Source organism: Pseudopipra pipra, chromosome 6, assembly GCF_036250125.1.
Source record: "Pseudopipra pipra isolate bDixPip1 chromosome 6, bDixPip1.hap1, whole genome shotgun sequence".
NCBI lineage: Eukaryota > Metazoa > Chordata > Aves > Passeriformes > Pipridae > Pseudopipra > Pseudopipra pipra.
The window spans coordinates 59,472,721-59,496,098 of record NC_087554.1 but is presented as its reverse complement, the minus strand read 5'-3'; the positions used below and the strand labels follow the sequence as shown (position 1 = coordinate 59,496,098).

Sequence of the window (23,378 nt, the reverse complement as noted above, 5' to 3'; positions counted from 1 at the left end):
GCTCCTCCCCGCCCGGCACCGCCCCACGCCCAGGTGTCCCCGAGCCGAGCACAGCCCGGCCGAGCTCAGCCCCGCCCAGCCCAACCCAACCCAACCCAACGGAGCCGCTCCCCCTGGGCAGGAGGAGGCCGGGCCGGGCGGTGGAGCGGCTGCGGGAGGCGGGTGGTGCGCGGCGGTTCCGCAGCTCCGGCATGGCCCGGGGGCGGGCGCGGTGCCGCCGCCCGGCCCCTTGAGGAGGTGCGGCGGGGCTGCTGCCGGCCCGGCAGGAGAGGCTGGGTGCGTGTCCCGGCGGGAGAGCGCTGTGTCTGTGCTCCGGGCTCCCGGGGGGGCGGGCATGTCCGGAGCCATGAAGTTCAACGGCGACCTGAAGGTGCGCATCGGGGAGGCGGTGGGGCTGCAGCCCACCCGCTGGTCCCTCCGGCACTCGCTCTTCCGCAAGGGCTACCAACTCCTGGATCCCTATGTCACCGTCAGCGTGGACCAGGTGCGCGTGGGGCAGACCAGCACCAAGCAGAAGACCAACAAACCCACCTACAACGAGGAGTTCTCGGCCACGGTCTCCGACGGCCATCAGATCGAGCTCTCCGTCTTCCACGACACCCCCATCGGCTACGATGACTTCGTGGCCAACTGCACCTTGCCCTTCCAGGACCTCCTGCGCTCCGCCGGCCCCAGCGACAGCTTCGAGGGCTGGGTGAGTGGCCGCTTTCTGTGGGGGAGAAGCTGAGCCGGACTCCTCTCGCAATGAATGGAGACGCCGGAAGGGGACTCGCAGAGCTGGGGCTTGTCCTCGCCTACCTGTGCCGCAGCCGCGCGCTGTGTGTGTGTCTGCATGGACACAGGGCTGTTCCTTCCCGCACTTCTTTGTGCCCCTCTGCTTTAGGTTGGCTTAGGCTGCTGCTGCAGCTGATGCATTTGGGGACCCTAAGAGCAAAATGTCTCAGGTGTGGTAGCTGGAGGGTGCAGCCACTGGAGCAGTCTGTCCTCTTTGTAGACTACCAGAAGACGTGGAATAGATAACTGAGAGGAAGGTGTCCATTCCTCCTCTTGCTTAGCACTGCACAGAGACGTACTTGGAGACGTGGATAGCTGGGGTTGTATTTCTGCTCAGCTCTCCACATGCTTGCACAAGAGTTTGCTGTGTGCCTGCCAATTTCTGGGACTTCTTACCAGAATGTCAGGAGTAGCCTTGTGTCTGTTCTGTACAGTGTTGTTCTGGGTGAAGACAGTTTCACTTAGAGCTAGTTCTAGGTTATTTCCAAGTCAATGTCACTTGCATCCAGCCCGGAGAACCTCCTTTATGCCTTAGTCGTGATGTCAGAGAAGTAGCACAGGCTCTAAAGTTGCACCTTTGCTTCCAGGACTGTAAAGGAGGAGCAAGTGATTGTGTTGATCCAGACAGTAGTTTGCTTATAAGAGTTAGGGGGAAAAGGCATTTCTTTGGAGTAGAGAAGGTGCAGAAGAGATAAGAATTTTTGAGCTAGATGTCAACATTTTGAGGCCAAGAAGCTCAGCGTGTGCAGTCAGGTAACCAGCAGAATAAATCAGATGGGGAGGAAGGAGAGCTGAGTGTAGAGAACAGATTGACATCTTGATCCTATCACAAGGAGATCAGTGGTGCTTTCTGCTCTCAGCCAGGGTCTGTGGCTGAGGTGTGATGCTTCACCTTTGGGGTGCTTAGAGTGATTGATGGATAGGTGTAGATTGATGCTATTTTTGTTGTTTATTATGGGGTGCTCAGGTACCCTATGGATAGGCTTGAAGTTGATGTCCTGAAGGTGTTGTCTCTGAGACAGTCAGTGCTGCAACTGAGTGTGGGACAGAAGGGCCCTGGCCCAGCTCCAATGGCTGAGCTGAGGTGTCGCCTCAGGCAGAGCAGAGTTACTGGGGGTTTGCTCAGTGGGTGCATGCCCAGCTTGCCAGGCTCCCTGGAGAGAAACTGCTGGTGGGACTTGTGCTAAAGCAGCTATACATATGGCCCAGAGCCCTGCGGACAAGGCAAAGGAGTGAGCTCAGGAGAGTGAGCTGTGGTTTTGAGGGTTTTCTTCATGTTTGCTTTGCTGGGGTTGTTTCCTCTTTGCTGTTGAGTGAGGCCCTGTCCTCTTGGGAGGCTGGAATTGTGGTTGTGCTGGGGCTGGCTACATGTGGGATTGGACTGCTGTGCTGCAGAGGTGGTGGCCTTATTCCCATGACTAAAATATCTGTCATCATATTGCTCCAATATGGATGCATGCACATTTCTTTCATTTCATGTGCTGTTTCTTTCATTTCATCTATCCTGCAGTGCTGATTTTTAGGGCTGATGCAGTCTGAAATAGTCATCTGGTCTTTGGTGAGGGAAAAGTTTCTAAGCCTTGCTGGATAGACATGTGTTTTATGAACTCCTGTACCTGTGAGCTGATGGGTGCAATGCGTTGAAAAATCGGCAAGTTTTTTGAATTAGACTGATCTAAACTGATGTTATATCTCGGCACGTACACAGAGACTAAGAGCTGCTCTCCTTTCTAGTTAATGTCTGGAAATTACAGCTGATGTGGATTTACTGGGGAGTGAACAAGTGTCTTCTGTTCCCTTTCTCCTCTCCCCTCCCTTGTGATTTGCTTTTTTAGCCTCTTGCATAGCGTGCAGCCAGGGTCACATGATGACAGGGAACAGCATCTTGCCCTGATAATTGAATATGTCTTGATAAATGCAGCAAGGCTGTCACGGGTGTTTGTGTATGAGAGGGATAGGAAATGCTGGTTTCTACTAACCCAGGGTCCATGAACTGCTGGCACAATACGAAATACCACAAGGAACTGTAGATTATTTGTGACACCTTAACTTCTGCCCTTTTCCATCCCCAAAACAAAAGCACACATAGGCGAGGAATGAGTGAATAAAATGTGGGGAAAATTGGTGAATCCCCAACATTTAACCTGGTTTATGCTCCCTTGGCTGTGCATGATTTTTGATTTTGATTTGAAATAGAACTTTTATGTTTACTTTTCAGAGACAAAGATAACAGTATATTGGGAATCTCCAAATAATTGATAACAGCCAAACAGGGCAGGGCAGTTTGCTGCCTCTGCTCCCTGAGCTCTCCTCTGCAGAGTGGAGCTGCCTGGGAATTACCTGTGCAGTCCCTCAACTCACATTCTGGCCTGAAAGTTTTGGCGAGAGTTCTCAGGCTCGTGCTGCTCTGTTTATACACGAGTTTTCTTCTGCTGAAAAAAAGAGGAATGATTAGTTGTGACTTGGTCACCACCTCTTGTGAGATCTGTAGGAAGTGTCAGCGAGAGGCAAGGAGGAGCAGTTGGTGTGTAAGCATTGGTGCTTCCCAGATGACTTGCAGGTACCTCACTGCAATTATGGCCCTGAACACTTATGCAGATGAGTAAATGTATGGACATGAGCTGTCTCATCAGTAATGCTGATACACCTGAGTCATACCACTGGGTCAGGGACAGAGTTCTCTGTTCATAATTTGCATTAAAAATCCATGTTTCAGAGATTCTTCAAAGGTTACCCTTTTTCTCCCAACTATTTTAGTTGTTTTCTGAAGTCTTTCTAGTAAACATATGAGCACGGTCTGGATATTTTCTAACTTGTATATTAATTATTAAACACATTTGACTAAGTTTCCACTGATCAAACATCTAAGATCTTATTAACTTCAAGATCCTTCTCTGTTTCCCATTTCTTATGTTTACTTGTCAAGTTGCAGCACCGTAGTTTTTATTAATATTGTCAAATAAATGCCATCTAGCCTTCAGCATGCTTTAGTGTAGTCCAAACTGAGAGCGATCTCTCCGGTGCCATGTTCTCTCTGGGAGGCATTTGCCTGTGTGGGTGTGAAATTGTGCAAACCTGAATGGTAGCATTTCACACAGGTGCGCATGACCAGGTGCAGGGCAGGAGAGAACTAAACTGGCTGCTATCCGAAAGCTCTTATGCTATGATTTACATCAGGGTTGAAACTTGCCTTTTAAAGCATTTAGTTTTGCACTAGCATGTGCTAAGATCTTTTTACTCAGCAGGTAAATGCATCTTTAAAAGTTGTTATCTTTTCTTTAACTGCCTCTGAGTGCAGCGTAGGAAGCAGTCGTAGGTCAGTGAAACAACATAAATAAGTTGGAGTACTGAGTGTAGCTGAAAGGGTGGATGTTTACAATACATAGGATTATTCCTATGAGTTTTATGTAGTAGCTAAAGTAATTTTTAACCTTGGGGAAACACTGTTTACGGATACTGAATGGCATTGTTACCAGGGAATTATTTAATCATGATTGTAAAAATTGTTAGTGTCTGGGCAGAGATGTCATAATTTCTAGGACTTTAACAAGGAGTGTAAATTAAACCTTCATCTTGAAGTAGCACATCATCAGAGCACACTGAAGGAAATCACATAACAGATGGGCTATAAGATTAATGAGCCCATTGCAACTTCCTGATGAGTTTGTTATGATTTGTTCATGTGTGCAGGAAGAGATTAAGACAAATAATTCTTGTGCATTTCTTCACTTGAGCTCTTTTGCTTGTACCCTTCCCTATGATTTTTTTTCTTTCTGAAGGCAAAAAAAAATGTTCTTTACCCATGTTTATGTACAATTGTATTTGCTGAACATTAAGTTGAGGAATTAAAGGAAAAGGCAACTTCTCCAGAGCATCATGACCGTGGCACTGAGCCAGGATGCTGCAGGTCAAATATGATATAGGTGCTGCTTGTTTTGACTCCTGCTTGGCTGCAGAGTGTTCTCCAGGTGAGCAAAACTTTCTTCAGGAGCCAAAATACTTTATAGCTCTTGACAGAGGATTTTGTGGTGCAGTATTTTGTGTCTGCATCAGCCAATGCCTACCTGTAGAGATGGACCACAGCTTGTAGAGCTGGGAATAAACGGTGTCTCCTTCCACAGGGCAGGAGGAGGCTGAGATAAAAAGCAGTACTAATCTGTCCATATGATTTCTATTTCCATGAACACAACAACCATTTATGTATGTAGTACAGATCTCTGATTTGTGTGAAGGTCACACTGCATGTTAATTGCAAACTAGGGTCCGGTAAAATAAGATCCTTCCCTATTTCTTGATAAGTTTTATGTTGTTTCTGTAATTATTATTACTGAAATGCAGTTATTATGTTTAGTAGGACTAGTGGAGAGAAAGACCCGCTGCAGAATGTAAGATGGGTTTGAAAACTACTGTAATTTCAGCTTTTCTTTCTTTCCTTTAGCAAACACTTGTCCTTTGGCCCTGCAAACAGACTCTTCAGAATGCCAGCAGAGTCCCCTGCACCACGGCTACCTGAGAGTGCCCTGCAGCCTGAAAGAAAGGCTGTAATAACTAAAAGAAAGGTTGTTGCTATTTGTCAGGTGTTAAATAATCCATGGGTGTGTGATGCTGATAACAGCTGTACTGATCAGAGCAGATGAGAACATCTAGAGCTGACTGTCGTGAAGGGCTGCACACTTTCTGCCCTGTTTCAGCATCAGAAGTTGAGCTATTTGGAGTCCTGTTTCCTGCTCCTCCCCAATAAATGGCCCGTCTGGCAACTGTGAGCATCCTTGGAGAACACAGGCATTTTGCTTGAGATTGTATTTGCCTGGAAAGATTTGGTCAAAGCATGAGAAAAACCAGTTTCCAGTGATTGGAACCAGTAGGGGTCTGTAGAATTGGAGTCCCTGTCTTGCCTTTGAAGTTGGCACAGCAAGATGTGGGTTTGTCTGTCCTTCATGTACCTGGGTGCCTGGTCCTGCTGCGGTAATGGCTCTCTAGAGAGTTCCTTAGTCCATTTTTCCACAGCTGTGTCTTGGGAGCTGTTGCTTTGATGTTCTTGGAGTTGGGAAGGGCTGTGGGAATGCTGGAGAGGTGTGTGTGAGAGGAGCACGCTTCACTCAGTGCAGTTTGGGTGGGATAGGCTGTGCAAGGATCACCACATCACTTTCCCCAGCTGTGAGCATCCACTGAGCCAAAAGATGAACCCAACCCCTCTGCAGGGTACCCAGGCCCTTTGGCTTTGCAGCTTGGTGGGCCCATAGGTTTGGGGCATATGGGCAGTTGGGTGTTTCTATCCCCTTCAAAGATGTTGGCAATCACTGCATTCACCTGGCACTGTGGCTGAAGGGGGGGAGAATTCTTTGCCTGGGGAAGAGCAGGAGTCCTGAGAGTGAAGGATAGGGCAGGCCAGAGTCCAGGCAATCAGGTACTTCAGTGACCCAGAGAGAAATGGTCTTATGGGGACTGCAGTGGCAGTCACTTCAAGGTGAGTCTGTGTGTGAGGGATGATGTACGGGAGTACTGCATCCGTCTCTGGGGCCCCCAATAAAAGGTGGTCATGGACCTGTTGGAGCGAGTCCAGAGGAGGCCACAAAGATGCTGAAAGGGCTGGAGCACCTCTGCTATGAGGACAGGCTGAGAGAGTTGGGGTTTTTCAGCTTGGAGAAGAGAAGGCTCCAGGAAAACATTATAGAACCTTCCAGTACCTAGAGGGGCTGCAAGAGACCTGGAGAGGGACTTTGGACAGGGGCATGGAGTAACAGGACAAATGGTAATGGCTTTAAACTGAAAGGGGAGAGATTTAGATTGGATATAAGGAAGAAGTTTTTTACAATGAGGGTGGTAAAACATTGGCACAGGTGGCTCAAAGAAGTTGTGGATGCCCCATCCCTGGAAGTGTTCAAGGCCAGGCTGGATGGGGCTTGGAGCAACTAGTCTAGTGGAAGGTGTCCCTGACCCTGGTGTTGGGGGATGGAAGGAGGTGATCTTTAAGGTCCATTTCAACCCAAACCATTCTGTGATTCTATGGAGCCCTTGTTGATGTGGTTTGTTGGCATGGGGGCATTGACTTTGATGCCAGGGATACCTTTATATTCCTGCTGCTGGTGTTGCCACTGAATTACCTGCAAGCCCCAGTTAGAGGGAGAAGAGGCAGCCAAGGGCTGATGCCCACATTGCCTTCAACAGTGTTGGTCATGGTAGAACCTCGTGAGAGGGTGTTTGCAGACCTGCGCCCCCAGCCTTGGGGCTGCTCTTTTCAGAGAGACTGTGTGTGGAGGAGGAGGAGGGGGCAATGGAGTGACCACAGCACAAGTGAGCCCAGCACCCCAGGAAGCTCTGTCCCCAGCCCTGGGCCCCACAGCGTTGCCTCACTCAGTTCATGGTTTATATATAGCTTTTTCCACAGGTCTTTCAGTAAAGCACATTTCACCCAGGCTGTCAGAAGCTTTCTGTTTGGAGTATTTTCTGAGTAATGATTTGGTTTCTGGCCATTTTGAGCTTATTGGCAATAAACCCTGCAGAACGGATTGTCAAGGGGGCCATTTAAGCTATTGAAATGCCATTAGAAAGTCTACTGATTTGCAGGGTAATTCAATATGAAAATCATATCCCTTAGTGAAGTGAATAAGACTCCCACCCTTTCTTCACAAACTATCAAAGCTCCTTTGATGTTTTAGGCTGGATTGTAGCTATTGTGCTTTGCTAATGCAATCGGAAAATCGGGGACCTTTTGTGTAACCATGGAGAAAAAGATGAACAGAAGAATTTCCACGTGAAATGAGTTACTGGAAGCTTTTCTAAAGGATTCTGGATCAGCCATCGCACCTTTTTGCCTCCCAGATCTCATCCTATTTATGCATGCAGTTAATATATGTCATACCATGCTGCAAACTTAATTTCTTCTCAAAACAGTGAGCAATCTTTGCTCTGACTGCTTTTTCCACCCCTGCATTATTTGTGGGGTGACCCAGGCTGGAGTCCTGGATAACGAACCTTGTGCCATGTCCTGGTGGAGCTCACCAGGTGGTTGCTCCTCTCCCAAGCCATGCCCTTGTGCTGGTACAAGATCCCTGGATGGTTGTGAGGGAAAGACTTACTTTATAATAATTATATCAAAGATAACTAATGTATATCTAAAACAAAGCACATCTTAAAGCATCCAATTAACATTGCTAAGCCACTTAGGGTAAACCAGACAAACTACTTAAATTTCTGCAATGCCAATGATGCTTTTTTATGCTCTAATATCGTGAGTTTTTCTCATCACTTAGGGAGGTCAATTGCTGAGGAAACCATCCTGCTTTATTTTGGGAACCAGCACCATGAACAGATGTAAGCCAGGTCTTGTTGTGTTAGAGCAATGCCATGCAGGAGCAAGCATTTCTCAGCAGTTCTGGTGTTCCAGATATTCAGCGTCTGTCCTGGGCCCAAGGTGATGGAAAAAACTGCTTTTTCACTACCCTGACCTTGTGATCTCTTGTGCCCTTGTTGTGCTAGACCAGAGGCATCTAATCGATGGCCAGATCTATCCCACAGCTGCCAGAGCAGTCTGACCGGCTGATGGCCCCGCTCCCTGCTCTGCTCTTTCCTGGGGCTTCTCCAATGTGGGGCAAGGGGGCAGGTTGCAGGCAGAAGAGTTGCTCTGGCAACTGCCAGTTTTGGGCTACTGCCTTTCTTTGTGGGACCCACTGCATCTCCAGAAAGCCTCGTGCTCTCTAGCCCAGCAATGATCTGTGTCCTGATGAAGGGATGCAGTCCTCAACACGAACAGAGAGACAGGGGATGCCTGTGTCTTGTCTGACAGGTAGATGTCACACCCAGGGTTGTCTCCTCTGAGTGCCACCTTGCAAAGCAATGAAGCCCAGCCTGGGGAAGATGGCAATCCTGGGCTGCACAGCCTCAAGGCATTTGGGATGTCAGGTCTGGGATAAGATTTCTGCTTGTCTGCTGGCCCTCCATGTCACTGGATGGGAATTTCTGCGCTCCATCATCTGCTGTGGTCCTGCCCTTTGGGCCAGCACAGCTCGCACTGCAGGAAGAGCCAGCTGCTGTGACTGTGCTTACCCAGGAGCTCTGCCAGTACAAAAAAATGTTGACAGGGGAGGAGGGAGGGACTGGAGTGTGAATCTGTAGATGACATTACATAAGGACTTTTTCTTGGTGTTCACCTGCCCAGTTTTGTAAGTATTGAGTTTCATGAGTGAATTGATTGTATTTGCTTCAGTGGTACGGTGGCAGCTCTCCAGACTCCTTCTAGGAGAGTTTTCCTGACTGTGGAACAGGCAGGAGATGAAATACTGGTGAAGAAAAACAAGTTGGGCAGCTTGGGTAGCTGACTTGAGTTTGTGAGGTGGGAGACAGATTATTTATTCTATTTTTTAAACCAACATGAGAATGCTGTTTAGGCATAAGTGGAATTTCTTTTTTATTTTGTTGTTTGTTTTTGTGTTTTTTTTTTACTTTATATTGCAATACAGATATTTCTGTCAAAAGGAGAAGAGGAGGAAAATACATCCATGCAAGTCACATTTCTAAACATGATTTGCTGTATGAATATCGTGTGTCTGCTGTATGTTTAAAAAAAATTTCACAAAACCATTTGCAGTGTGAAATCACTTGACAGATCAGTAGAGCCCTGTAATCTCTCAAATGGAGGCAAGTGAGGGAGAGGATGTGAGAAACAGGCTATGTGACTATGCTGTCCCAGGACATTACACCTAATAGCAAGAATTACGGTGACAGACTGTCTGACAATGTGCATCTAGAGGCTGAGGAGAGGTTTGAGATAGTAGTTCCATATCTAACAGTGAGGTGTTTTTCCTGCCTTTGTCTTGTATATTCTATGCCAGCCATCCTCAGACAGGATTTTGACTTGCCAGGTGGTCTCATTTAGTCTGAAAAAGCAGCTCATACCTCCCTGCAGCACCTCTGGTTTCTAGCCCTCTCTCTCTCTGGCCTGCTCTGTGGTTTCTGTTTTGCCTTTGCTTGTTTCTTATTTTTTCCTTAGTTCCTTGTCATTAGTCTACATTTTAGCATAACACTGTCTTTTGTGTTTTTTCTCTTGAGTAAATTTAATTTTACTCTGTCATGTAAGCAAGACGTCACTTGTAAATTAAAGTCTTCATATAAATATCCACCTGCTTTAGTGTCTTAAACCACCTGTGATAGCAATGGGGTCTTAGTTTGGGAATCCTTTTATTGTTTTTTGGATAGAAAATATTTGCCATCATGCACAGTTTTATAGATGCTGTAGTAGGTTCAACCAGGGACCAGCTGTAACTATGCCGAGCGCTGTGGGTGTGAGTCAGAGAGAGACGTGCACTGTCAGGAAGATCATTTAGGGTTGTGTCAGTCTGCTGGAGCTGGCTCCATGGTTGGGATAGGAAGGAAGGTGACAGTTTTACTATGACAGTAAAAATCAGCCCACAGCATGGGATGTCTGTGCTCCGAAGTGCTTTTATCTGACAACATAGTTGCAAATCAATGCTGTCTCTGATAGCATTGGAGCTGGATTGGCAGCATGTGAGTTAGTTCCTAGAGGGATTCTCTCCACCTAGTCTGGTCAGTGTGCTCATCCCTTGCTAAATGTATTCAGTTCTGGGCTTTGTTCCTTCAGAATAATGAAGGCTGTCTAAATCAAGAATGGCTAATGAAAGACTAGCTTATCCTGTTTGAATTCCTACTTTGTCCTGCATTTATTTTCCTTGGTAAACAAGGCCTTATAGCTTGTTGGCCTTTTCCCCAGGACTGAAGAGCACAGGAAAAATGTAGTCCTAAGTAATGAAATTTGGGAATTGATTTACGGCATGTTTCCTTCTATCTCATATCCTTTAATTCTTTTAAATTTTAAGTGCTTTAAATCTTATCCTTTCCTCATATGTAAACTGATACACACATGGTGTTTTCTATACCTCACTTTTTTCTGGCATCAATTTTTAATAACATCAATGTGAAAGTTATATTCTTCCTTTCTTACTTTTCATAAAAATCGTTTGCCTGTGTCTACAGTGCGATTTCAGCAGAACAGGAGCCTGGTGCATGCTTCTGGTGTTGCTTGCAAGATTTCCATCAGTGGATTCCCAGTGGCATCAGTGGAGTTAATGCTGCCAGCTTTGCACTGGCTAATTGCGAGAAGAACTGGACACGTTTCTTTCCCCCTTCTTGCACGTAACAAGAGTTTATAATGATGGCTGGGTTGTACATTATTTATTGGGCACAGTGAGTGCCTATGGAGCTCTGAGGAAGAGGAGGGAACTGGCTCCCATGCAATGAGTTCATTATCTAGGTCATTCACAGACTTAGGCATCTAACATTAATATGTTCAATTAAAATTTATTCTGTAAGGCAGTTTGCTCCTGGGCAAGGAAAAAAATACAACCATGTGAGGAAAATGTTCCTGTGCGGTCCCAATCCATGGTGGGATTTTTCTCAAAGCTACTCAGTTGGAATACACTGTTAATACGAAAGCTCTATTGGTGTTGAGTGTGTGAGCCTCCATCTCCTAATAGGTCTTGGTGGGAGTATTGCTGCTGATAATCAGTTTTCAAGTTGGAGCCCCACACCTATCACTTCATAATCTCTTTAGTCAGTAACAGTAAAAAGCACAGCTTTGGGTACTCCCCAAGAATTGCTCACGTGACTGGCGTGTGAGGGAGGGTGAAGTACTGGAGATTGTTGGAAATGACCCTGCAATCAGTTTCCTTTCTTAGAAGTTTCTGTCCCTTGTTTCTGCAGGGGGCTCGTGATGTGGCAGCTCACAGACCTATGCTAAGGAAAAACACTGGCTTGTTGCGTCTTCCTTAACGTAATGGGATGTAACTGTGGTCATTTAGTAGCTCCTATATAAGCAACTAAACTGTTCTCAGTTTTGAGTGGAGCAGAACTGGGTAGAAACCCAGCTATGCTAGATCAAGCCATCTTCCTCTCAAAAATTAACCCCTGTTGTACTAACCCCATCAGTACTTCATGATAGCAACTAATTTTGACCACGTTTTCAAGTAATTAGCTCGAGTAACATTTTTGCCAATCAAGATGATATTTCTCCCTGTTTTCTTGATTATAGAAAGGGACACGTTTAACTTTCTTTTGCAAAACCTTGCTGAATGATTTTTTGACATGAACCTAGAAGATCATCAAATTCATGGTGCTCATGTCCAAGAAAGGAGCGAGTTCAAGAGATGTGCTCATGAGCCCAGACAGTGGGGTTTTCTTCTTTCCCTTTGAGGGACAAAAGGGGTATGATGAGGCAAAAGAAATGGGCAAAAGTGATACAGAAGCAGATGTCGTTTCTTTGTCACGTTCTGATCTCCAGCTCTACCTGAAGGACAGTGGAATCCCCATGTTTACTGTTAAAATGTAGTCTCTGCAGGCCAAAACTCACTGTATCCACATCCTTAGGGCTTGTCATCCTCTTGGAGTGAGAGTGCTGAAATGGAGAGCAAACTCTTGGATTCTAGAGTGTCTGGAAGGCTCAGGAATAAAGCATCAAAAATTCAGGCATCCTCACAGAATGTTTTTCAGCCCCTTGTAGGCAAAATACATTCACATGCTAGTATGGATGAAACCCTTTTCATTTGGGTTAATGCTTACAAAGTCATTCAGACTAGGAATGAGTTTTGTGTTTAAACATGATGGAGCACTTTTTCAGCAGGCTTGTGACTTGTGAGCTCTGGGAGTTTGTACGGGGCAGATCTGGGAGGGCACCCAGCAGGTTTTTGTCCTCCTCTGCCTCATGGGCAGTTGCTGTGAAGCAGGAAAGGCAGAGAGCTTCCTGCTTGTGCCTCTGCTTCTCGCCTACCCTATTTCACAGCTGAGCTTGCTAAAAAAACCATCAGTCAAATGCTGAATGAGTTAATGTGGTGGGCTGTTAGCTGTGGTTTTGGAGTCGTGCAAAAGCAACCGTCCATTCTGCTGCCTTTGCAGAGGAGTGGTGATGGCCGGAAGAAAAGGGGAGGGAGGGGAATTCTGGGGGGGCTAGGGCCAGTAATCTGCTTTTGATCAAAGCTTGATACCAAGATGGATTTTCCCTTTATTTTGTATCTACCAAAGAACTTGGTTAATGATTTATCAGTTTGTAGAATCACAGAATGGTTTGGGTTGGAAGGGACCTTAAAGATCATCCAGTTCCAACCCCCCAGCCATGGGCAGGGACACCTTCCACTAGACCAGATTGCTCAGAGCCCCATCCAACCTGGCCTTGAACCCTTCCAGGGATGGGGCATCCACAGCTTCTCTGGGCAACCTGTGCCAGTTGCCTCACCACTCTCACAGTAAAGAATTTCTTCCTAGTATCTAATATAAATCTTCCCTCCTTAAACCATAGTCAACCCTGTGCTCTTCCCAGAAGTTGCCGATGTTGGACACGTACAAAACCCCACTCTGAGGTTACCTGAGCTCTGCCAAAGGGGTGTTGGGAGCTGTGTCTGGGGTGAGGAGTTGCTGTGTGTGGCTGCACCTCTGCAGGAGTACAGGATGTCACTGCTTGTGGTGTAGAGCTGCCAGTGAACGTGTGCGTGTTGTGGGACAGACGGGACACAACACAAACTCATTTCAGTTCTTGCTCAGCACTGCCTGTAGCAAGGAGAAACCCCTTTGACTGCTTATGTTCTTTCTAGTTACCACTTCCTCAGATAAAACTCTTAGAATTAAAAACTTTAGCGCTCCAGAATTTGAGAAGAACCTTGGAATGGAGAATTCAAGCTGTCGCCAAATCACCAACTGGTTCCTTTTAGAATTTTGCAATTCTGATCTTGTCAAGAATAAAATTGTAGGGTTTAGGTGAATTTCTTCAAAGAAGAGCAAAGATCATTCAAGTTGTCACATGTTCTGGCTTATGTGGATGCCATATTAAAAGGCTTCTGGTGTGTCCTTGCAAGTTTGTCATTTCCCTTTGTCATAGGGAAAGGAGTGTTTGTGATTAGTACGAGGTCACTGGTGTTATTTCTATATATAAAAGAGCTTACTGCAAAGAGACTTGCCTCAGCAATGCATATGCAGTACTCATTGTTTTTAAGCAATGCACTTCTTATTTTAGTAACATTTTTTGAAGCGCCTGTTCCTGTTTTGAACATGAGCATTAGGTGAGAAAAGAGTAACTGAGCTTGTTGGTTTTAAACAGCCCTCGGTGCCCGTGTGCTTGGCTCCTGAAAGACTGTTCTGAAAACATCTTCCTGACCTCAGAAAAGCTCATCAACATTTTCTCAGTATAAGTCTTGTGGTTCATTTCTAAGTTGACTAAACTGTCTCTTTATGTTAATAGTCTGGGGCATAAGAAATTTTATTTGCAGAGAAATTTGCAGATTCTCCCGTCCCTGGAAGTGCTCAAGGCCAGTTTGGATGCAGCTTGGAGCAACCTGGTCTAGTGGAAGGTGTCCCTGCCTCTGGCAGAGCGTAGGAACTGGATGGTCTTTAAAGTCCCTTCCAACCCAAACCATTCTGTGATTCTGTGAAATATGGGTTTGTTGGGGTTTATTTTAATTACTTCAACTGCATAAAAATACACTTTATCTGTGCCCGATAATGCTTTTCACTGTCAACAGTAAGAACAGGACGTGGTTTTTTTCTTTTAAATATATACATATTTTAGCCAGTAAAAGGGTAGTTGCAAAATTCTTCACACCTATAGCATTTATTCTTACTCCATCTCTGACAATATTAAGCAACTGTTTCCACAGGAACAGTGCTCTTTACAATAGACAGTGTTGTGGTTTGCTTCAAAGCCACAACCAGAACGTGTAGGTGTTTGAAGAGTACCAGATCTTTCCATCACTCACTGTGAATTTTCCAGTAGGTCATTACTTGTTCAGACTTTCAGTATCTGAACCCACCCCACTGCTTCATGTTACCGTCTGTGGTAATGTCCCACAAGCTTTTCAAATGCTGCTGGGCTGCAGGAGGAACCTTTTAGAATCATAAAAAGCTGAAACTCATCGTGTAGCTGTGGTAGGGATCTAGTCAGCAGCTCCAGTTTAGGATCAGCTGTTCAAGGACAGGATGGACAGGGCTTGGTGTAACCTGGTCTAGTGGAAGGTGTCCCTCCCTGTGGCAGTGGGATTGGAACTAGGTGATCTTTAGGGTCCCTTCTAGCGCAAAGTATTTATTCTATGATTCCATCTAACTCTTCACTTCTATAATCCTAGCTTGAGCTCTTCCTGTATCATGTATATTAGGAGTTGAACAGCATTATGTGTTTTATTATCCTTCTTAAGGGACTATGTTTGTAATCATTCCCTTCACCGAATATATATCGGTTATTAGAGGGACTGTATCTCTTTCATTTATTTCCCCTCAAGGTGGTTGCTGAGAGTCCTACTCATACAGAAGACAGGAATTGTTTGACTGACTTCTCAGCTTTATATTACAAGGCTTGGTAAATCTTAAAGAAGGCAAGTGATTTGATTTTTATTTTGAAAGAAAAGAAATGCTGTCCAAGGGATTTCTGTCCTCGGCAGGTGAAAGCCCTCTGGTTGAGGTTATAAGACTAAAATTGATGTGACTTCTCCTGAAGTGAATAAAATTTTGCTTGGGAATTAAGGGAATGTGTCCCCCCTCAACAAGGGCTGTTTCTCAGTGGGAAGAGGAGCATAAGGTCCACATTAGCAGTGCCACCCATGTGCTTTTCTCTAGGAGGGTATTTATACTTTAGATAGTGTACTGGAGTTAAAAGCATGTGTGTTTGTATAGAAAGTATATGCAACACTGTGGCACAGATAAAATGCCAGGCCTTCTATTTACAAGGAAACTAAACATTTATCAAGGAGGGAACATGGCAACAGTTGTCCTAAATATGATGGCTTTTTAAGGGAGCCTGCCCTCTTGGCTTACCTGGGATTGCCTGGGACTTATGGCAATCATCAGCAGAAGCTTTGTTTGGAGAGAAGAACATTTACCTGCAGCTTTGTGGGTGATGTTGAGTTGCGGATGGGAAATGTGGCCAGCACCAGATTATGTTCTCAATTGACGTGAGAGCAAAACCACTGCAACCATACTCTGACCTTTTCCTCTACATACCAGTTCTGGGTGTCCTCCACCTCTGTTTTTCAGTCCAAGGTAAATCTCGGTCACATTGGTTGAGAAGTGCTTCCTCATCTTGAAACCACGCTTTGGAATGGGAAAAAGAAGCATTAAAAAGAGGAAATACGCGTGCTGCTGGTAGATACCAGCAGGCTGCCTGTCAGCTTGCAGTTGCACACAAACCCCAAAAGAGCCTCCTCTCCTTCAGATGGAGGCAGATGGCTGGGTCAGCTGAACAGCACATCCCAGTGACACGGCACCTCGTCACCCATCCGGTGGCTTGGGAAGGCTGGAGGCCTGTTCAGCTCCTTCTGGTCTCAGCCTAATTGCTGGAGTCACAGCTGTGACTTAATGGTCACAAGTGGGTAGTGAGATCATCTTTCTCATGAGGTAGCTGAGGAAAACTGTAATCACAGACTTGATGGGACTAAAAATTGCTTGTCTTGGACAGTCTGTCTCTTATTGCAGTGCAGTGCTTGGCCTCAGGATTTCAGGACTTTTTTTTTTTTTCCTAATCCTTTCTGTACAAATGAACAACCCAGGTCCTTCCCTATGAAGAATCTCATCTATGCACCCTTTTTTCTAACTGCTGTTTTACAGAAATATTTTTATTGAACTCTTCCCTCTCACCCACCAAAAACACCCCAAACCCCAAACAGAAAAACAAACCCATAAACAAAAACCACTATAGACATAGGATATGATCTAACTTGGCAAAGCAGATGTTGGCAATGGTGTGTCCCTTCTGGGTGTTGTCAGCTGCAACCTACATTCTTTTTGCTGCGTGAAGACTTGACTGTGGCTCCCAGCATTGACCTCGTGGGATTAGAGCGGAGTCATGAGCGGTAACATCTGGACACCAGGAGCAAACATCATACCTTCAGGAATGCTGGGGGAGTGCATGCCTTGGCACTCCTCTTTTTTTTGTACCTTTGGAAACATCTGATTGGCTATGCAGCCAGAAACTGCTTTTACATGATGTTCTGGGATGTGTGTACCAGGGATATTGAACAATCTCATAAGTGGTTGGCAGAGTGGAAGAGGGAGTATGTGGGATAAAGTGCTTTTAACCTGTCTCTACATCTTTCCCTGTGTCCCAAGCAGGTTGTCTTCTGTGAGATGCCACTCATATTTGATATTTTGCTTTTCATCCTTCTGTCTCAAATCATTTGGCAGATCATCTTGCAACATGGAGTGTAAGAGGGGATGTGGTGGATTAATACTGGCTGGCTATAAATGATAGTCCTTAATAGTTTCAGTGTTAAGAAACTGCCAGGTGAGGAAGGAGGAAGAAGGAAGTCACTGTGATTATTCCAGATCTGGAAAGAATTATCAGAACATAGGTGCTTAGGCTTTCCCATGGTGTTACAGCCCATGCCATCATCAAAAGTTCCTTGAATTAATCTCTCCTTTTTGTATCCTCACTATGGATGAGTAATGCAGTTAAGACTTTAAATGGGAATATCCATGATGGAAGCTGTACTTCTAAAGACTGGCATGCCCCTGGGACACGTCTTTGAAGTCTAAGGTTTTGCCAGAAATATTGCTGATAACTTGATCTTGTACATCAATTAATGCACTGTGATGCTGACAGGAGTGGTGGTGGTGTGTGCCCCCCAATGCACTTAGTGCAAGGCTTTAAAGTCACTGAAAAGACTGATGGGTTCTGGTGCTGTGGAGCAATTGACTCTTCTTGACCTCTGGACTGCTGTGCTTGACCTCTGCACTTGTTGCTTTCGTGGGTTCTATGGAGTCTTCCTTGCACTTTTCCAAGGTGTTTTGCAGTGGGGTAGGCCAGGCTTTTGAAGACCCCAAGCCCTGTTTCTAGCTCTGCCTGTGCCATCTCCATGCATTGCTTTCCTTGTTGGCAGTCTAAGGTTTCCTCGGCACCCCGAGGGGCTTTGCTGTCTTTGGTTGGAAAGGTGGAGATGTGCATGATCTTGTCTGCAGCTCCTTTCATCCATCACATTGCCTTTAGGAGTGATACAGCAACACTGCTGTAGGAACTGGAATACTAGGATGGCAGCCTGCCTGGGAAGCTTCCCTGGATGAAAGCAAGGGTCCTCCCTGGCATTTCTACCATCCACGTTTTAGGGTTCAATCTGTCCCTAATGTAGTGCTCTAGCAGCTCTGGAAGTCAGGCTGAGAAAGGTGAGTGATGATCAGGGCACATTCCTCTTGGACCCTCATACACCACACAAACCACTTGCCAACTGAGCAAATTGGGTATTGCAAGGCCCTCGACTCAGAAGAGATCTTTTCAGCACTTAATGTCGAGGGGAAGAAGTAGGAAGGTGCCTGTAAATCAAGCCCTCTGTTGGTTTGTGTCTGTACCTCTGTGTTGTGGAACCCCATCTTCCTGCTGCCAAGCTGCTGGCATTGAGATGTCGATCACGTCTCACTCCAGAATCCTTCTTCTTTTTTTTAATTTTACTGTGCTCATTAGTGGTCATTAAGCACCATAAATAACTAAACTTTTCCAGCAGATTGCTTTTTGCTATACCACCAGGGTTTGACTTTTTAACTCTTATTGAAAACACGGGATTTGGCTCTTCAGAAGTGAGTGTCTGACAGAAATGGTTGGAGTAGCAGAAAGTTGTGACCTTTCCCCTTTGTACCTGAGGTGTTGAGAAATCTGATGGATTGTATCTGGGGGACTAATGGATTTTAATGGTTCATGATCTCATCGGCTGTGTCCTGTTTTAGAAAGAAGAAAGGGCTATTGGACAAAAATGGAAAAGCAGCAGTACACCAAATGAATTATATGTAGTAGGAAGATATTTTAAAAATAGTGACACACCTAATGGAGACTTGAATGAGAATAATTTCTCAGAAGCTTAGTATTAGGCAATAAAAACCTGTGAATAACAAGAAAATATTTCCCAGCACTGAAAATTAGAGAACAACATAAGTATGTAAATGAGCAAGGTACTGAGGAGACAACTGCAGAGGGGTTCTTTGCAGAGTATTGCAGCTGGTTTAGGGATCCATGATTCTCTGTGTTAGATCCATAAACAGTGTGTTGAGGACTGAAACTGTACAAGCCAGTGGATTTCCCTTAAGTTACACAGTGCTTTCCTGCTGTAGCTGTGTGATGATGATTGTTGGGCAGCCAGCAAGAGTTCCTTGGACACAGAACCTCAGTCCACGTGCAGACTTTGCTGCTATATGTAAAGTCCTGAATGATTTATAAGTCTGCCTAGATTTGTTAATAATATTAATTAAAACTGCAGGTGAACGCTGTGCCGTGGTAGACTTCTCAAGGCTGAGAGAATCATTATTGCTTCTCTACCCAGTCTTTGTGTTTCTCCTTCTATATTTCTGCCTGTTGCCTGTTCTGTTCCTCGCTGGGCCAAACCCAGGTATTTGGTGTGCTCTGGCTGGTGTATGGGCTACCTGGGCTCACTGCCTTGTTAGCACTCACCTGCCCTTTCCTTCTTGGGGAACCTTGCATCAGTGCTAAGCTCAGCTATGTCAGAAGAAGCTCTGCTCACCGTCTCGTTGCTGTGGCCCTTGGACTGTTTCCAAATGGGAAGTGCCACCAACTTGCCTATTTGGCACCAGTCAGTGACTTATTTCTTTATTCCTGTAAACAGCAAAAGTGGCACAGCTTCCTGGGTTTTCTGCCAAGTAGTGTCCAGTTAATGTAGAAGACTGAAGATATGCTTGTTGATAAACTACAGAACTTGGAGATAGAAAAGGGCATTCCCTGCATTGTGCACAGACCTGTTAGCATCGTGCCTTTGCAACTCCTGTGTCCAGTATGATAGCTCAAGTGGTGTCCCAGGGTTCCATGGCAGTTGAAAGATTTTTGGTTTGTTGGTAATAACTGGTTGTTGAGGTTTATTGGTGTGTTGTTACTGTTCATTACAGGGAAATAGAAGATTCTTGTTTTTTGTTTGTTGGTCAGAGCTCCTAAGTCCCCTAAAAAACAGAGGCCCTGTCCCACTTTCAGCCTCTTTTGCCTGCAGTTGCACACACACGTTTGCAGGCAGATTTCCTTATATTGCATATGCAAAGCTGATAGCCTGATACCAACTACTGAATGTGATCATGGGTGTATTTGCTGTAATCAAGTGTTCAGACAACTGAAAATGAAGTCCTGCATTTGCCATCCTTTAATTTAGTGGTCCTGCAATTGATGTCAGTATTTGCCTTTGGGAAGTGAAAGTAATCTGTGATTTTCCTCCCCATCCCTTAAAAAAAAAAAATAGCTGTGGGAGGAAGGCAAGTGGAGTTGAAAGGAAAATCCAGTGATGGACTGGCCATGGTGGTATTTGGCATGGTGTTACAAAGATTTATGTTTAATAATTAGTGTCTAATTGTGCTCGGCAGAGCTAAGGCTCTGCTTGTGTGTTCATGTCGTGGGGAAAGGCAGCATCTGTCCTGCCCACATGGTTCTGGTTTCACATGGACCATGGTCATACAGGCTGTGGGAGGGAGCTGGGGAGGCAGGTGTGGTGTCCTGCCCCTTCTTCTCTGCAGCCAGCTGGGCTGCAGGGGCTGCTCAGGGAGGCTCAGAGCAGCCTTTTCTCTCTGCCTGGCATCTCCCCTGGCTGCCACATACCATTCCTGGGGCATTTTCTGCACCTGCTTTGCTGTTCATGGGGAGTTTGCAGAGTCATCCCGTGCTTGGCACATTCTGTGCCCTCAGAAAATGGACCCTCACTGGTGGGGTCTGATCATCCTTCATGCTTTCTTCTCAGCCCATTTACCAGCCTGGTCCCTTCTAGCCCCACACTTGTCTTGAAGTTGTGGATGAAATCCCTCCTCTGCTGCAGATTCCAGTGTGTGCACGGGACTCCGAGACTCTTCCACATTACCCCATTTTGTTTTGAGTTTCACTTAAATTTCTGAAGGAACAGGTTCTTGCCTAGTGGTGGTACTGTTGGGGTCAATACTTCTTTTTCTTCAGGAAACCTCAGTACTGTGGGACTTATAAACGGGCAGTTGGATTCCCTCCCCCTGCCACATAACTCAGGAAAAGAGGTAAAAAATCCCTCTGGAGAGTTGCTGCTGCTTTTCTTTAAAAATATAAGGAGAACAAAAACATAATGGTCCCTGAACCAGTTATGTCTCTGTTTCTCCCTTTTTAACTTTATAACCCTAAAATTTTTCTTCAAATATACTAAAGAGGAGCTGTCTGCAACCATTACTCATAAACCATTCATTGCTTTAGAGGTGGGATTTCTCAAAAGTAATATAAATTGGTTTAACTCCATTAGGAGCAGGCTCTGGCTTATGCCAGAGTTTTATTTTTTTGAAGATTTGATACCTTTTTTAATTTATATTTTATTTATCTATATTTTGTTTGTAGACCTTCAAGAAAGTTTTCTTGGCAGGAATTTTCACAGGACGGATAGATCTTGTTCCTACCCGAGCAAATCTCCTATTGAGGTGGGAAATTTCTTAGGTGAAACCAGACTAAAATTGATTAAAGAGCCCAGGATTGGCTAAGAGTCATTAGTTATGCATGATTGTTCATGGCTGGTGCACAGCTTATAATTATGCAGCTTGACTGAACACAAAAGTAGTATTTTAAGCAGCTGTCCTGAAACAAAAAATTAGAATAACAATATTACAGTAATAGCTGGAATAACTGGTTATAGGAGTTATGAGAGAGACTGACTTTCCACCCATTCCTGAGTTTACCTACAGCCTTTCCCCAGACTAGGACACCCTGTTCTCCCTCACTGCTTGGTGACTTGGCTTCTAAGTTAAATGTTGTTGGGAGCAGGGAGATGCTGCTGTTTGGCAGCACCAGACTCACAGCTTGGGTGGAACAAGAGCTTGCATTGCTGCCATTCACCAAATGCCCAAATCTCCTTGGGCCTCCCCTGCACAGAGCTTGCCATGGGCCACGGAGATACTGTCCCTGTCTGCCCTTAGCACCTGCAGTGGGAATTACTGCCCTGAGCACTTACCAGCTTTTGCAGGAATGAGAAGATACTTGACACCCTTTTGTTTGGGTTTGTTTGTTTGTTTGTTTTTTTAGGCACACTGACTTGAGTCTTTAAAAGTGCACGCTGTGTGCATTTGTAATGCTTTAAACTGTTGGTCTGGAAATGCAAAATCCCCTCTGTACTAGACAGCCCTAAGGATTTTCATAGGTGCTTGACTGGGTAGACAGGTGTCTGTCAACCTTGAAAAGTACAAGTGGGACTGATTAATCCAGACACCATGTATTTATCTGAGAAAGTTTCTATTTGACCTGTCCAACAAAGGCATGCTCAGGAAGTGCTGCCTTATTAAAACACAGAAAGATCTGACATTCCATAAGCATGATCTGTTAGGAGCTTAAACAAGAAAGATTACAAGAAATAACTAGAGGCATGTGAAAAACCAGCTTTAGCCTAACCCAGACTCTCAGCTCTTTCAACTGAGCAGAGCCTTGGGAATTGCCTCTACAAATGACTGATTACATATGCAGTTCTGTTAATTAAAATTAAAAATTATGTAGGAAGTCAAAAGATAGAGCTACTTGTTTAATTAAGCTAATGAAGTCCCCAGGTAGCTTTTATATTTGCTTTATTCACTGCAAGTGTCTGGCCTGTTCTGGTTCTGAAGCCACGTCAGCATTGACATGGCTTAGAAAAAGGGCTGTACTTCTAGGATGCTTATGAATTGTGCCTGTGGGGAAGGAAGGACGGAGCAGCAATGGGAGAAAGGCTGTTCTAAGCTCCAGGGTAAATGCAGTCGTCTTTTGTGTCTGATCCAAAGACAATAAAAAGATTCCCACTGATTCTGATTGTGCTTCAGATCAGGCTTCCCAGACTGGATTATCTGTTGTGGGGGACGGGAGGAAAAAAAATTTTCTAAACTTGTGTTTGCAAGATTTGGTGCTTGTGCGAGATGCAGTGCTGAGGAGGTCTTTTCATCCTGGAGGCCCACCTTGTCTGGGTTTTGGAGAGGGAGTGACTCGCAGGGAGGCAGCCGCCCTTTGCATCTGCCTCTTCCCATCCCATCCATTTGCCTCTCACAGAGCCATGATGGGCTGTCTCGGAGGCCAACCCACTATACCTGCTCTTCGGGTTCAGTGGATGCTTCAGCTGGGTGTTGATATGTTGCCTGAGAGATTACCCTCCTTCTGAATTTGTTTTCCAAACCTCTTCCATTGGTGAATCATGCATGACCAGTTTTTATTATATGTGTGAAGGCATGTGATTAAGGAGCCCTGTTTTGGTCTCCCTGCATCTGTTCCCTTGTCCGCTCCTGAATTAGCTTTTTTTTTTTTTTTTTTTTTTTTGTAACACAGAGAAAGGGAGTAAATACCATCTGCCCTGCTGTTGGGAACGATGTTAGTACAGCCCTTTTTGGAGAAGGTGTGTGAGGTGGTTGACTGGGGCCCCTCCTTGTGGGAAACCGATCTCTGGCAGCTCCCTTTGAAGTCACGTGGAGCGACACGATCTCGGCAAGTTCAGGCATGGGGCACCGTGTGAGTGGTTTGAGTTAGCAGTGAAGTCCTCCTTGGTTCTTGTTCAGCCTCGCTGCCAAGGGCTTGTGTCTCACAATGGAAATGTAATGAAGCCGTGGCTGAACTCATCATCCTTACCTGCTCGTTTCCAGCTCGCTTGCCAAAATCCTCCAGCACTTGTTTTCTCTTAGGAACG

The 23,378-nt window shown here is 45.4% G+C and overlaps 1 protein-coding gene across 1 annotated transcript in view; it reads left to right on the top strand.

The window, feature by feature from the left end:
• The first annotated feature begins 9 nt into the window (after nt 1-9).
• PRKCH (protein kinase C eta) overlaps nt 10-23,378 on the top strand; it is a 119,320-nt gene continuing 95,951 nt past the window's right edge. The window contains exon 1 of the mRNA XM_064659430.1: nt 10-694. Within this exon, the coding sequence (XP_064515500.1) occupies nt 335-694 (360 nt within the window). The 5' untranslated portion in view covers nt 10-334. The remainder of the gene's footprint in view (nt 695-23,378) is intronic.